This window comes from Macrotis lagotis, chromosome 6 (genome assembly GCF_037893015.1).
Source record: "Macrotis lagotis isolate mMagLag1 chromosome 6, bilby.v1.9.chrom.fasta, whole genome shotgun sequence".
Lineage (NCBI taxonomy): Eukaryota > Metazoa > Chordata > Mammalia > Peramelemorphia > Peramelidae > Macrotis > Macrotis lagotis.
The window spans coordinates 10,710,805-10,726,826 of record NC_133663.1 but is presented as its reverse complement, the minus strand read 5'-3'; the positions used below and the strand labels follow the sequence as shown (position 1 = coordinate 10,726,826).

General features: G+C 42.6%; 1 protein-coding gene across 2 annotated transcripts in view; it reads left to right on the top strand.

Moving 5' to 3' along the window:
• Nucleotides 1–1,332: 1,332 nt before the first annotated feature.
• Nucleotides 1,333–16,022, top strand: part of ANO7 (anoctamin 7) — a 71,443-nt gene continuing 56,753 nt past the window's right edge. For both annotated transcript variants that reach the window (XR_012469294.1, XM_074190702.1), the window contains exons 1-3: nt 1,333–1,464; nt 11,928–12,087; nt 14,862–14,934. Coding sequence is in view for 1 of the 2 variants with exons in the window: in XM_074190702.1 (XP_074046803.1) it covers nt 11,971–12,087; nt 14,862–14,934 (190 nt within the window). In the remaining variant the exon portion in view is untranslated. The remainder of the gene's footprint in view (nt 1,465–11,927; nt 12,088–14,861; nt 14,935–16,022) is intronic.

Sequence of the window (16,022 nt, the reverse complement as noted above, 5' to 3'; positions counted from 1 at the left end):
GAGGCCTGGCATGTCCTACTGGATCCAGCCTCTGGACCACTGTGGACCCCCTCCCCTGCCCCATGGCCCAGCCCTCCCTTTGCTTTGAAGAGGTTGAGGAGGCATGGCTGTCACTGAAGTCATCTCTGCAACTTAGTCACCAGATTAGGGAAGAATTGTGGGCATGGGTACCCGTCACAAGACGTGGCTGAACCAGCCGAGACCACACATTGTCCATGCCATAGCGTCCAGCCTCTCCCTCATGTAGGGCTTGGACCAGGCAAGGATACTGGTGCCTGCTCACCAGTCACCAATCTCCCACTCCCATCATCCCAGTAACAAAAAGATTCAAAAAGCAAAGAAAATAAAAGGTATGTACTATTGAAGATGAGAAAAATCATCTATAAAAAATCATTTTTTTAAAGTCTACATACCATGTTTTAGTAAGTCATAAACAAAACCTGCTCAGATCTGTTCAAACCAAAGAGTAAAATGAAAACAGAAGACTTGGTTCTCCCTACCCCACCCCCAGGCCCCCCAAAATAGGTTGACTCTGACGTGATTTGTTCTCAGTGAAATCTGGCTGGTTCGATCATCATTGCTTCCCTTGAAACAGAGGGCCACCGCTCACCCCTTTAATCTTATATTCTAGAATTTTGCCAGGAACTGAAGTCTTGCTCATTGGCCTCTAGTTTATGGATTCCATTCTCTTTTCCTTTATTGCAAGTGGTCCTCTTTACTCCCTACCCTCAAGCAGCTTGCCATCTACAAAAGCAAGTGAAGGCTGGTGACAGTGGTTTTAACGTAGGTTCAAGACTAAAAATGAATGCCAGCTAGTGCCATCTCTCTGTGGGTCAGGTCACTGAAAATATCTACCAAATAGTATCTCCCCCCAGAACAAAGGGAGTGGGTTCTAACTGAGGAATATCCATGGTATTGGAAGGGCATGATGCCAAGGAGGAGGGGGCCTGGAACGACCCAGAGTCAAACCCTGGCTCCCTGGCCTTCCCTGGCCTTCCCTGGCTATCCGCCTCTTCCCTAAGGCCTCAACAGAAAGGGCTCAGCCAGATCACCCCGAGGTCCCTCAGCGCAGTCTCGATGATCCTGTGGCTTGTGGAGTGGCGACAGTGTCTTGTGGATCTCCTCAGTTGAACGGGGACTCCTTGAACTCTGAGCCTGCCTTCTGTGCCCAGCTCCCCAGTGCCCACCCTGCAGGATCTTCATAAAGGCTAGGAAATAATTTATTCTTCAGGGCAAGCACTCCAGTGCCAGCCCTGACACCCCAGTGCCAGCCTGATGCTCCAGTGCCTGCTTGGCTTCTAGCCCCCTTTATGACACCAAGAGCACAGAATGTGATGGAACAAGGCACTGGGCAGGCAACAGTCAAGATGTAGGTGTGCTCCAGGAGCCCTGAGTTCTTCAGGCCAAACAACTTTGATCAGAAATAGAGCTCCTGAACAGTCAGTGGAGACAATTCAGCTCCCCGTACGTAAGCTATCTCTGCCTCCCACTCAGGAGCTGGAGTTATGTAAGCTTGTGGAGGGGAGGGCCCTGGAGGGGAAAGCCACAGTGCTCCCCAAGCGTGTGACGGATGGGTGGCGGGATGGAGGAATTGAGGATTGAATCAATGGATGGATGAATAAATGAACAAATGGACAAACCTGAAGAAAATCTTTTCTCAGGGGAAAAATGCAAAGATCAACTATAATGTCACAAATACCTGATACATGTTTAACCTTAAAAATTTAGGGGATTTAATAATATACCCACCCACTCTTCATCACATTTCCCATATTTTAAGTGTTTTAAACTGGCCATAGAATGAACTGTTACCATCTACAAGGTTCATTTTTTTCTCTTCCCCCCCCCTCCTCCTTCCTCCCTTCTTCTGTCTCTTTCTCTGTCTCTCTCCTCCCTCTTTTCTCTCCCTCTTTTCTCTCTCTTTCTCTTTTCTCTCTCTTTCTCTTTTCTCTCTCTCTCCCTTTACTCTTTTCTTTTTTCTTTTCTTTTCTCTTTTTCCCCCTTTTCCCTCTACCTTTCCTTTTTTCTTTTCTCTCTCTCTCTCTCTCTCTCTCTCTCTCTCTCTCTCTCTCTCTCTCTCTCTGCCTCTGTGTCTCTGTCTCTCTCTCCATCTATCTAGCTATTATTACCTATCTCTCTCCCTCTGTTTTCCTCTTTCTCTTCTCCTGCTTGTACCCTCCCTTTCCTTAGCATTTTTATGCGGGCCCCTCTGCTTCCAAATAGACAGGAATGTTTCCAGCAAACTGCGTTGCTGGCAGTTCTTTACAGAGAGCCTTGTTCTCTGCAGAGGATAGTCACAGGATCAGGACTTGAAGGGACCTGATAGCTTTGGACCTTGAATGTAATCCAAATCCCTCTTTCCACCAATGAGGAAACTAAAGTCCAAAAACCTTAATTGACCTGAAGTCCCAAAGCTAGAAAACAAAAGCTGCCCAATTCATGGATTCACAGACTTTCCAAGTGCTCTTAATCTAGCCCACTGCTAACCAAGAATCCTTTGAGTATCTTTGAGACAGAGCATCTCTACCAAAGGGCCCCCCACTCTCTCCTTGAAGGCCTCCAGGGAGCAAGAATCAGCCACTTGCTAAGGTGGCCATCCCATCTTGAACAGCTCTAAATTTTAGGGACTCTCCACAGCTGCCCCCTGTTGTTCCTGGTCCTACTCTTTGGAACCAGACAAAACCAGTCTCTTCCTTTTCTAAAGCAGCTCTCCAACATCTGAATGTTCCTCTCTTGACCTACTCTCCTGCTTAAAGGGTCCCAGGTCCTCCAGGTTCTCCAGCTGGTCCCAAGGAACCCTTCCCATCTGGTCACCCTCCCCTGCCAGTCAGCATTGCCCTTTCTAAAACAGTTGGCAGGACTGAATGCAAGACAACATGTGAGGTCCAGTCTGGTTGCAGTGGGATGGCACCATCATCTCCTTGGTCCTGGATCCATCCTCTTTTTTAAAAAAAAATGATAACTTTATTATATACTTAAATAACTTCCACATAATAAGATTTGCACTTTCATATGCAATCAATCACAGCTTATGAAAATGCTTACTTTATTTCATAAATTTAAAATAAATACTTTTTTTTAAGTGATTTGGTCACTCAGGGATGGCTGGGGTACTCTGCAATTCTCCATTCCTTTGACAGCCATGAACAATGCACTGAGAGAATGCTAGGGATCATCAAATCCTGTTCAGATTGGGGATATATTCCTCATGGTTTTGAATGGCTTCTTTCTGGTCTCTTGCGGTATTTTTCTCCTTGATCTGATAATTCTGGAGTTTGGCTACACTATTCCTTGGCATTTTCATTTTGGGATCCATTTCAGGAGATGATCAGTGGATTCTTTTAATGACTATTTTCCCCTCTGGCTCTCCTTGATTTCCTGAAGAATGATCTGTTTTTGATCGTGGCTTTCAAGTAGTCCAGTTATTCTTAAATTATCTCTCTTGGATCTATTTTCCAGGTCAGTTGTTCTACCAGTGACTTATTGTCCTCTATTTTTTTTTAATTTTTTCTATTTTTTTTAACACATTCTTGATTCCTCGTGAAATCATTCACTTCCATTAGCCCTATTCTGTTTTTCCAGGAGGTATTTTCTTCAGTTAGCTTTTGCATCTCCTGTTCCATTTGATCAATTCTATTTTTAAAAGAGCTGGTTTCTTTTCCCAATTGTATTTTTAAAGGATTTGTTTTCTTCTGTCACTTTTTGTTGCGAGATATTCATTTTGTCTTGCATTTCTTTTCCTGATTTTTCCATTCAATTTTTAAAATCCCTTCTGAGCTCTTCTAAGAAGTCTTTCTGGGCCGGAGACCAGTTCATATTCTCCTCCAAAGTTTCACATGTACCCCTCCCCACTTCGGCTTTCCTTTTCTGTGCTTGTGTTTTGCCCATCCTTATCTCCGAGGTACTTGTCAATGGACCCTGCTTTTCTCTGACCTTTCGCATTCATTTTGAGATCTGTTCCCTATCCCAAGGATTTTAGGTTAGGAAGTGTGGGTACACAGGCTATTCTAACTGCCATGACACAAATCATCTCCAAGTAAACCGCCACCTGGACAGTCTCTGGAGCTGGCTTGCTGCCCTGAGAGATAAGGTGAGCCAGAGTCCTTGGGAGCTGGACATTCCACCCCACTGACCAAGGGCACTAGACACAGCTGTGCCTTATCATCTCCTCCCTAATGTACCTCCCCCATCCTGCAATGCAAGACACTGCACGTACACAATGCTTGCACCCCCATCATTCTTTGTTCTGCCCTGGAAGACCTAACAGTATTTATGTAATAGCTAAGCAGTAATAAAATTGAGCTGGAGGCATCAGACAGTAGTGGCTTGACTCCTTATTCTCAGCTCCCCTCCTGGAGGGAGGTCGCCGCTGTGGGCCCCAAGGAAGCAAGCCACAACAGGGAAGGGGCTTGCTCTCAGACCTCGGGTGCTGAGAGCCCTAGAAGCTTGCTACCTGGTTTGGGCCAAAGATGTTAGGGACTCAGAGGAGTGACTGGTAAGGATTCCCTGAGGCTCTCTCTCTAAGCCATCCATACTGTGGGTGTCAGAGGCTAACCGTCAGGGTTGGGTTGTCCAGACCAATATGGGCTGAATGGGGGTCCTGGGCACCCATGCTGGAGCTTTTCCAGTCACCCACCATGCAGCTGAGTTTGAACTGCCAATGGCTTCATTCCCACAGTCAAGGGTCCCTCTGCACTGGTTTCTGTTCTCTGCCCTGGGCTCCCCAACACTCCCCAGGATAGACCTTGCCAGAAGATGTTCTGCTCTGATGGTTCTGTCGTTCTTAAGGGGTTTAATGATGTAATTTCTAAGGGAAACCCGGAGAGCTTGACTGTGTTCCTGGCTTCTCTCTGACTGGAAACCTCCCTAATGCAAATCTAAGCAATAATAAATATTACAGAAGAATATTTAAAGATTTAAACATTCAACAGGGTGAAGATTTTCACCTGTTATCAATTGCCAACTATTCATCCATTAATGTCTCTCTTGGTTTATCCCTCTTAATTATTTTTTCAATCCTCTCATTTTATTTTTTATAAATGTATTTACTTTTCCTTAACCCCATTTGCCTTGCAAAAACAAAAAAAGTTTATAAAAAATGTATTTACTTTTCCAACTACATACAAAAATTGGTTTTCAACAATCATTTTTTTTGGTAAGGTTTGGAGTTACACTTTTCCCCCTCCTTTCCTTCCTTCCCCCCTTTCCCCTGACAGAGAGCAATCTAATATACATTATACATGTATAACTATGTTAAACATAGCCCATATTAGTCATATTGCAAAAAAAGTTTAAAAATCCATAAGGGGAAAAAAACAAAACATAAAACAAATTTTAAAAATTGAAAATAGTCTTCTTTGGTTTGCATTCAGACTCCATGGTTTTTTACCTCTGTGTGTGGATGGCATTTTCCATCACAATTCTTAGGATTGTCCTTGACTGCTAAACTGGTGAGATGATAAAGTCCATGTAGTTGATCATCACCAGGTGGCTAGGTGGCACAGTGGCTGGAGCACAGGCCCTGGAGTCAGGAGGACCTGAATTCAAATTTGACCTGACAATCCCATTGCTTTAAATAAATTTTTAAAAAAATAGTTGATCATCACCGAACAGTTGCTGTCAGTATGCAGAAGGTTCTTCTGGTTCTGGTCATTTCACTCAGCATCTATTCTTACAAATTGTTTGGCCGTATCCTCGTGAGGAAGGCTGAGATCACAATATCTAACTTTTTATGAGAACTGTCATCTCGTTCCATCTCCTCCATCCTACTCGTCCACTCAGGTGGATTTTTTTTTACTCTATTTACTTTACATTTCGAGTAAATTTGATCCTATTAAATCCAACTCATTGTTTTTACCTGCTGGCTCCAAGTTCTCAGACTCCAAACCTACTGTCCTCCCTACCGGCCTACACATTCTCAGATGACTTGCTGCCCCTCTTTCCTGGGAGATGATGGGCAAAAGCCAGACATTGTTGCTGGTTCAGGCCATAGTCAAATATCAGGATCCACAGCGTTCCCCAGGCTAGAAATCCTGACTTGATTTCTGGCTTATGATCTCAGAGGAGAACAGACTCAACACTGAGGGAAAATTGACTTGGAGGCAACCATTGGTTCAGCCTCCTAAGGGATTCTATGAAAAGATTCTAAATGGAGGGGAGGAAGAAGGGGTGATGTAATGAGCTAGCATGGCTCCTTGACCTCTAGTGGGCAGCCCAGGACTCTGAGTGGAAATGAATTGTCTTCATTCTATACAGATCAACTGAACATGAGTCACTTGCCTGCTGTGTGATAATATATGAAGTATAGCTAAGACTGGGGATAGGTAAGCCCAGGATTTGGTAATAAGAATTGACTTTGGGCTCAGGGAAGGCCTACCTGCCTTGAACAAACCTTTGCCTCTCTGAGGGGCTTCAGTTTCTCCATCTGTAAAATGAGGGAGCTAGGACTAGATGGTCTGCATGTTCCCTCCCATCTCTAAATCCAGTATCATCATGGAGATTTATTTGTTTTTTTAGTTTTTTTTTGCAAGGCAATGGGGTTAAGTGGCTTGCCCAAGGCCACACAGCTAGGTCATTATTAAGTGTCTGAGGTCGGATTTGAACCCAGGTACTCCTGACTCCAGGGCTGGTGCTCTATCCACTACACCACCAAGCCGCCCCTCTCATGGAGATTTTAATTATTGGTGGGGGGAAAGACTTACAAGTAACTGCAGTAGACAAAGGAAAAAGCAGTTACAGTATTAAGTGCTGAAAGGAGGCACCTCAGTGACATGGTAGTTAGAGTGATGGAGCTGGAATCTAAAAAATATGAGTTCAACTCTAACCTCAGATACTACCTGCTAATCTTGGGCAATTCCCTTATCCTACCTGCCTCAGTTTCCTCACCTAAAAATAAGGATAATAATAAATAATAATAGCACCCATGAGGACTAAATGAGATGATATTTGCAAAATGTGTTGCAAACCTTAAATTGCTGTATGAGTAAATGCTAGCTATTACCTCGTACTACTTTGTGCAAAGCCCTAGGGATCCAAGTAGAAAAAACAAACCAGCCTCTACTCTGGAGGAGTGTGCTTTTGAAAAGTTGGGAAGCCTAGAATTTATTTCATCAGTATAGAAAATGTCCTTGACCAATACAGATGAGCAACCCCAACCCTTAGGGACTTGACTGGCTGTCCAGCCAGTATATGTTAAAAGAAGGACTTGAACCCAGGTCTTCCTGGTTCCAAGCTATTTCTCTTTTTAATGATAACAGATATTTCTGAGGCACGGGTTTTCACAGTACTGAATGTACCTGATCTCATATGAGCCTCACAACTACCCTGTGAAGCCAATACTACTGAAACAACCATTTTACAGATGAGGAAACTGAGGTACATAGTCATTCAGTGACTTGTTAGGGTTCACACAGCAGCAATTTAAGACAGGAATTAAATGTTGGTTTTCCTGACACTAAGTGCTGTATTCTGTCCACTTGTGCCAAATAGGCATTGAACATATTAGAGAAATCAGCCAGGAGCATACAGTCAAACATTTGTTCTCAGAGAAGAAAGATCACTATATGGGAGGTAGGGAGGTGGATCAAGGAGGACTGGCTTCCTGGAGAAGGTAGCATTTAACTTGAGCTTTAAATAATGGGTGAAAATTGAACAGATGAGGAATCAGTTGGAACAGCCTAAACAAAGGTGTGGAGGTGGGAGAAGATGCTGGGCATGTTCAGGGCTCAGAGTATAGAACATATGGAGGGAGAGCAAAATAGGCTTAAAAGACAAGATGGCTCCAGACATAAAGCATCTGAATTTTAAGGAGTCATGGAAGTATGAGTGACAGGACCAGGCCTGTGCCTAAGATTAATGATTCTGTTGATGCTTTTGCAAGATGGCTTGGAGAGGTGGGCAGGACCCTGGTCAGCAACCAAGCAGGAAGGCTTATAAAGACCTTTAATTAACATCCCTGCAGGAATGGCAATTCCCCGAGTAGGAAAATCCCTGACCAGAGTCTCTGTCTTTGTTCTGGTGGATACCCGGGAGATCCTAGCAATACCCTCTCCTATCCAGTGGAAACCAAACAGCCTCTAATTTCTCACAGGGAGGGGAGGAGAGGAGAGCTAGGAATGGTGCCTAACCCAAGAGACAACCATTTCTCAGTAAGTTAAGACCTCTTTTCTGCGTAACAAATGAATCCTTTCAACTGTATTGAGCATATTCTGCCTTCTTAGACCTTAGAAGCTTCCAGGATCTATGACATTCCTGGTGTGGTATGCCCTCCCTTGGTGCAGATTGCAGCCCTTCAGCCACTTAGACAATCTTCTTGGGCTGTTGGGATGAAGGAAACCCATCCCCCACCACCAAGCTTCTCTATCCTCAGCGAGGACCAACACAGTTGTATACTTGAAGTTCTAGATTGGCAGGACCTGCCTCACCTTCAGGACCTCAGCTTCACCTCCATATTACAATGAAGCCTCAAAGGAGTATTTTAATGGGGAAAGGGCAGCCAGGCAGTACAGTGCATAGAGCACCAACCCTGGAGTCAAGAGGACCTGAATTCAAATCAGGCCTTAGAAACTTGACACTATCATTAAACCCTGATCGCCTCCCACCCAGGGCCATCCCCAGTCCTCCTGATTCCTATCTGGCCACTGGACCCAGATGGCTCTGGAGGAGAAAGTGAGGCTGGGGACATAGCCTGGCTCCCCCTCATTCAAGTGCAGTTCACTTGTTTGTCATGGCATCACCTCTGATGTTGTGATCTTCTTCAAATAAGGACAAATATCATCAGTGGGGAAAGTAGAACCCCAGGGGTGGGATTTAGCCATTTCTTACTGATGTGGGGTCATCACTAAGAAATAGTCAGTGATAGAATGTTAAAGCCAAAAGGAATACTCATTGGTCATTGTGTTTGTGTTGGAATTAAAAACATAAACTCAAAAATTGCTGAAACTCAAGTTTGTCCATGGATACTTCTGTTAAGGATTCCTCATCTGTAAAGGTGAAACAAAAGCAGCCAACATAGGACTTTAGTTTTAAATGAGGTCATGCTTGAAATTTTGCTAGGCTCTGCTTCTTACCACCTGCAGGATCTGGAGCTATTTTGCTCCATAAAGATTAGCTACTCTCTAGGGGCGGCTAGGTGGCATAGTGGATAAAGCACCGGCCCTGGAGTCAGGAGTACCTGGGTTCAAATCTGGTCTCAGACACTTAATAATTACCTAGCTGTGTGGCCTTGGGCAAGCCACTTAACCCCGTTTGCCTTTCAAAAACCTAAAAAAAAAAAGATTAGCTACTCTTACTAAACTTTTTCTTTTTTTCTCACTATGGCCAATGGAAGGAAAGAAAAAGAAATAACAAAACCCTTGTATCAAGTCACAACAAGCATCTCCACTGACCGTGACAAAAATCTACATCTCATTCTGTATATTAATCCATCATCTCACTGTCATGAGGAGGGTGCTTTTCTTATCAGTTCTCTGAAATCCGTGGATCAGAGTCCTTACCCCCTTCAGAATTGGCCATTTTTATGGTATTGGTTGTGTTGTATAAATTGTTCTACTCAATTCACTCCACAGCAGGCAACACCTATCTTCCAGGGTTTCTCTGAGACTGTTTCTTCATTTCTTACAGTACAGTGGGATTCCACTACATGCATATATCAGAATTGTTGAGTCATTCCCCAACTGATTGGAACTGCCTTGGCTTCCAATTCTTTGCCACCACAAAATGGGCTATTAATATTTTTATAGATATAAATTCTTTTCTTCTTTCTTTGATCTCTATGAAACAAAGGCTGGATAGTGATATAGCTGAGTCAAAGGGAAGGCCCTGTGTAACAGTTTGGGGGGCATAGTTCCAATGGTTAGATCAATAATCAGTTCCACCAACAATGCATGGATAGCTATGCCTGTTTTCTTGCAGTCCCTCTAACACTTGTCTTTATTAGCTCCTGTCATTCTTATTATCAGCATAATTTTACCATTATTACAGAGACACTTTGACATGTAATGGCCCCAGACTGCTGGACTTTGGGAGTTTAATGTCTGTTTTTCCTTCTCTTGCTATGAAGAGATCATGAAGTTGTTGCTTTTCAGGTCTGACAGCAGAGCCACTGAGAGGGAATCTCCTAGGATCACAGAATCTCAGAAATGAAAGGAATGGCAGAGTCCAGAGAGTCTAACCTCTCCCCAAACCATGGGTGACAACCTTTAGAAGACCTAATCTATTGAGCTTCCCCTTAGAAAAATTCCAAAAGGTCCTTTGAATTGGGTTGGTTTTTGTTTTGTTTTTTCAAAATATTTTATTCATTTATTTTTCCAACTACATGCAAAGATAGTTTTCAATAATCATTGTTGTAAGGTTTTGTGTTTCCCAGTTTTCTCTCTCCCTCTCTTTTCTCTTCTTCTCCCTGACAGAGAGCAATCTAATAGGTTATATGTGTAAAACAATGTTAAACCTGTATCTATATTAATCATGGTGTGAAAGAAGAATCAAATTAAAAGGGGGGAAATATTAGAGAGAAAAATAATATATTAAGACAACTTTTAAAAATTGAAGATAGGGGGCAGCTGGGTGGCGCAGTGGATAGAGCACCAGCCCTGGAGTCAGGAGTACCTGAGTTCAAATGCGGCCTCAGACATTTAATAATTACCTAGCTGTGTGGCCTTGGGCAAGCCACTTAACCCCATTGCCTTGCAAAAACCTAAAATAAATAAATAAATGTAAAGCATTAAATGAATGAGTGAATGAATGAATAAATGAAAATAAAAATTGAAAATAGTCGACCTTGGTCTACATTTAAACTCCTCATTCCTTCTCTGGTTATAGATGGCATCTTCCATCACCAGTCTTTTAGAATTGTCTTTGATTCTTGTACTGTTGAAATGAGCCAATCCATCATGGTTGATCATCACCTAATGTTGCTGCAAGTGTGTAGAATGTTCTTCTAGTTCTGCTCACTTCACTCATCATCAGTTCATGCAAGTTTTCCCAGGCTTTTCTAAAATCCTGTCCCTTATAATTCTTATAGCACAATAGTACACTATCACATTCATATATGACAATTTGTTCAGCCATTCCCCAGTGGATAGGCATACCCTCAATTTCCAATTCTTTGCCATTACCAAAAGAGTGTAATATATAGGTCCTTTTCCCTTTTTTTATGATGTCTTTGGGATACAGACCTAATCCCAGTATTGCTGGATCAAAGGGTATGCACAGTCTTATTGGTCTTGGGGCATATGAATTGGGTTTTTAAAAACAAAATCTTTTGATAGCTGTATTTCAGTATAATTGGTTTCCTTTGTATTCCTATATTTTTTTTTTATTTTGTATGCTTTAAAACATGATTCTAAGGAGTTCACAGGTTTCAGGGTTGTCAAAAGTTTTGCCATGTCACAAAGAAAGATTAAGAACCCCTGGCCTATAGAGAATTTATTTCATTTCAACAACTATTTGAGTGTAACTATGTGGTGATTTGGCATTTGCTAATATTAAGTCTTATGCTTATTTACAAAAGGAAATTAAAAATAAGTAGAAAATTTTTTAATAAAATCTAGTTTCCAAACCCTCAAATAGCTTAGATTTTTTTCATTTTCCTTTTTTCCCCAAAAATATGGGACAATTTATTTTTTGTCCTGAATATTTTTGAATTATGATTTTTTAAAAAGCCCATTGTATTTCAAATAGAGTTATTTGATTCCTTTTTAAATCCAAATCATTCTGGCTTTCATTGCATGACCAATAATAACCTCCAGTCCAAATCTTGTGGCTCATTGTTTAGGTCTTGATGGTCTAGAAAGAATAATCCCAGTTTCCCAATGAAGTTTCCCTTAATTGGCCTAGGAATCCTCAGACTCCTCTTATACATACCTCCCACTTTTCCCAAGAGTTGCCCAGAAAAGTGACATCTCACTCTTGTTTCTTTTCCACTGCAGATGGAAAGTTCCTTTGATCTTCTGAAGAAATAAAGGAGAAAAGATGCATGGGCAAAATCCTGATATAGATGACTGCCCAGTTTTGTTTACTGATAGCCATGAGAAAAGAAAGAAGAAGGATCATAAAGAAAAAACAAAAAAGCCTCATAATACCTTAAAGGTAGACACTCTCTGGGGACAGAGCAGCAAAGGGCAGTTCTGCCCAGGGCCTCCTGGGCTCCCTTCATCTCTTTGGGCAATGAGCAGCACCATGAACACAGTTGTATTAAGTGATTAAGCCCACCGTCCCCTTCACTTTGCTCCCTCCCCAAGGGTCCTACTTCTAAGACAGCACTAAGATTTACACTTGCCAGCATACTACAGTTTTTCAGATACCACCATGAAGGCCAACTTTTGACATTTAAGAAATTGATCTAATGTAACCCCATGGCCCAGGATCTCCTAATCTCAGCTCACATGGACCTGGTTCAGCAGTTTGGGGATGACCCCAAATATCACAGTTATTGCACTTAAAAGAAATCTTTATTGATCAATGGAATGTTATGTCCCCACCCAGAGTTCAGGGTAAGAAAAGTTGGAAGATGGCTCATGTCCAGGTTGCCACGAATGTAGGTGACAGATACACACACACACACACACACACACACACACACACACACACACACACATATAGTAACAAATGTATTTTAAGTGCAAGGCAGTCTTATCTTCACTCTACAGATAAAGCAGAAGAGTCAAAGAATTGACCCAAGTTCATAAACAAATGCAGAAAACCTACCCAGGGGCTTTTACAAGTCCATAAGCAGTCAAGATCATTCCTTTTCCTCCTCATTGGGTTCCATTTTTCCACTAGAGCCCCAAAATTCTCCAACCTCAGCCATACTCTGTGGTCAATTCCCCTCAGAAGTGCTTCCAGCAGGGTAGCACTGTGCCACCCTGGAGAAGTCTCCTATGAAGTCCTACATAGTGTCCTCAGGGTAACTGCTCCAGCCTGCGATTTGGATTACCCCTGCCCTGGAAGGAAAATACTAGACAGGAACTACTCCCCTTCATTGATGGACTTGCAGGTATCCAAATTACTGATTGTATTGGTGGTGGAGAAGGAAAAGTTCCAAATTGTTGGTACCCTTTTACCTTGATTCCTCTTTCTAATTGTGGAGGAATTTCTAATTCCTCTCCTCTAATTGAGGAGAATGGGGAAGAGAGAAAGAGACATTATTTGATTTCCTCCAAGAGAAATACTGTTCAGAATACTTTCCTTCTCCAGTTGGAAGTTATAACTCCCTAAAGTCACCAGCTTGATATTGAGAAGTAAACCCCTAGACTGATCAAGAACCCTCACTTCTCTGGCTAGAAGACAATATTCTCAGATTCCATTGTCTAGACAATCTCCCTCTAACCCAGAAGGTGGGAGCTTAAGGATGACTTTGTCCATGGGTTAAGTAGGCAAACATGCCGAGCTCTCTAGGATACCCCACTTACCTCGAGGTGCTTGCTCTTTGGCATGATCAGAAAAGAGAAAATAAAGGATAATGGTAGCCAAGAATTTTCTCTTCAGCAACCTCTGCTCTGGGGCAGCCATTTATTCATTCATAGCATTCCTTGAAAGCCTCCTATTCCTCCCTCCCCTCAGTCTTCTCCACTTGTATCTCTCCAGAGGCCATATTAAAAGGTAAATGCAGAAAAACCCAACAGACCTGAGCAAGTCTGTTGGCTCACTTTTTTAGACTAGTGTGAAAAGAGGACTCATCCCCCCAGTCAACCCCTTCATCTTGGAGGGTAGCTGCAACCACTGAGAGTTAATCAGGAGTTGCCTTTTGTCCTCTTAGCATGGTGCCAATGGGCATGCCTATCCCTTGTAGGAAGAGGTATCTACAATTAGACTTCTCAAATGAAGGCTTTCCCATGTAAGCTCATCCACTTGATTAGGCAAATCCTACCCAAACATACAGATTTCTTCCATCTTCCCTTGAGGTGATGTTTTCTGAGACTCTTAAGGGTAAGAATTGTCTTGCTTGTTTGAATTTATGGTCCCAGGGCTGAGAATAGTGCTGGTCCATAGGAAGTACCCAATAAATTATCTGTCCATTGTAAGGAATTGTTGTGTGTGGGAGTACTGTAAACCTTTATCACCTGGTGTCCTCTAGCACCAGAGCATTGTTTTACTAAGTGCCGAAGGAGTGAGAATGGACCACAGACTGGGCAGGATATTTAAGCACTTATACTTGGTTTAATAAATGGAGATCTTGGAGAACTTGGAGAACTTTCCACCCTTGTCTCCCACCCCTTCAAAGTTCACCTGGGTAAGGACAGGCTAGCTGGCAGGAACCTAACACTTCCTGAGCAGCTAGTCTAGCAGGAACTTAACAGTCCATCCTTCCACCCACCCACCCACCCACCCATCCATCCATCCATCTATATCCATCCATTCATCTATCTATCTATTCATTTATCCATTTATCTATTCATTCATCCATCCATCTTTCCTTCTATCCATCGAACTAGCTAACTAGCTAGGAATTCCCCTGATTAAGATCCCTTATCAGAATCACAGCTTTTTTCAAAGTTTGAAGAGGCTCAGAGATGTCCAATCCATACCTGAGAAAAGATGCCCTCAAAGACATGCCCTCAAAGAGCTACATGAGTTAGGGAGGAGCCCACTGCTTTCCTTTCTGGAATAGCACTAATTATTAGGAAGTTCATGTTGACCTTGAGGCTAAATCAATCTCTTTGAACATCTATTTGTGGTTCCTCCTAGTTCTGCCTTCAGTCTCACTTCTCTTCCCCTTACTGCTATCCTTTCAGGTATTTGAAGACAGCCAAAATGGAGCCCCCCAAGTCTTGTCTTCTCCTTCAGTTCAGAAACAATTTTTAAAAAGGAGGGTCACAGTGTTCTCTGTTCACCCTTGTGCTTGGTTTGTCATTTCCTTTTAGGTTATGGGATCCCATCAGTCTCTCTCCAGTGTCAAGAGTGTCCCAAACCTCAGCGCAGAGCCAGACAGGATAGGTAAGCTCCAGAGCCTAAATACCAAAGGGGAGCACTGCTATGTGGTGATCACCAGGTTGGAAGGGGCCTGTGAAATCGCTACCACAAGGAAATAAGGATGAGGGAGACTCTTCTAGGTTGTTTAATATGGAAAGTAGAACCATGGAAGATTTTTAAAAAAGGAGCTGAGATGGGGCAGCTAGGTGGCACAGTGGATAAAGCACCAGCCCCAGAATCAGGAGTACCTGAGTTCAAATCAGCCTCAGACATTTAATAATTACCTAGCTGTGTGGCCTTGGGCAAGCCACTTAACCCTATTTGCCTTGCAAAAACCTAAAAAAAAGGAGCTGAGATACATGATCATAGACTCCTAGAATTGAAGGCAACCTTACACATCTTCCCAGGCCATCTTCCTGCCCATCACAGAAACTCAGGTGTCCTATGCCTTCTCTGGACTGTAAGTTCCATAAGGGTAGGCACTATGTCTTTTCCAAACCTTGAATCTCAGCCCAGGGCTTCTCATACAAAAGGAATTTAATAATATTTTGTTAATTATTGTGGATGAATTTGGGCAAGACAAAACAGTTTTTGTGACCTTAAAGGAGCTTACAGATGGGAGAGGGGATTGAACACCAGGAGTTTCTATGATGAAGAGGAAGATGTCTAAGATTTGCTTCCAGACTAAAAATTGGAAAGTGCCCTAAAGGTCATATAGTCCAATGATCTTAGATTTAAAGCTGGAAAGGACCTTAAAGACCATCTGGTCTTATCTCCTCATTTTACAGATGAAGAAACTAAGACTCAGAGGTCCCCAAGGTCACATAGCTGATGAGTCGTGTAGGTGCTATTTGAGTCCAGATCTTCTCACCCTGAATCCATTGTCTTTCTACTGGGCCAATTAAAGAACTCATCCACGTAGCCTTTATCTCCCTCCCTCCTTGACTTCAGATGACTCTCCCCAACTTCTCTTTCATCTTCTTCCAGTTATCTCCAGAATGGAGATATCTCAGTTATGTGAATTGAAATCAGTTTGTTAATCCTCCCTGGGATATTTACATTAAAAGTCTTATCTCTCTGGAAAAAATAATAATCATGGCTAGCATTAATAT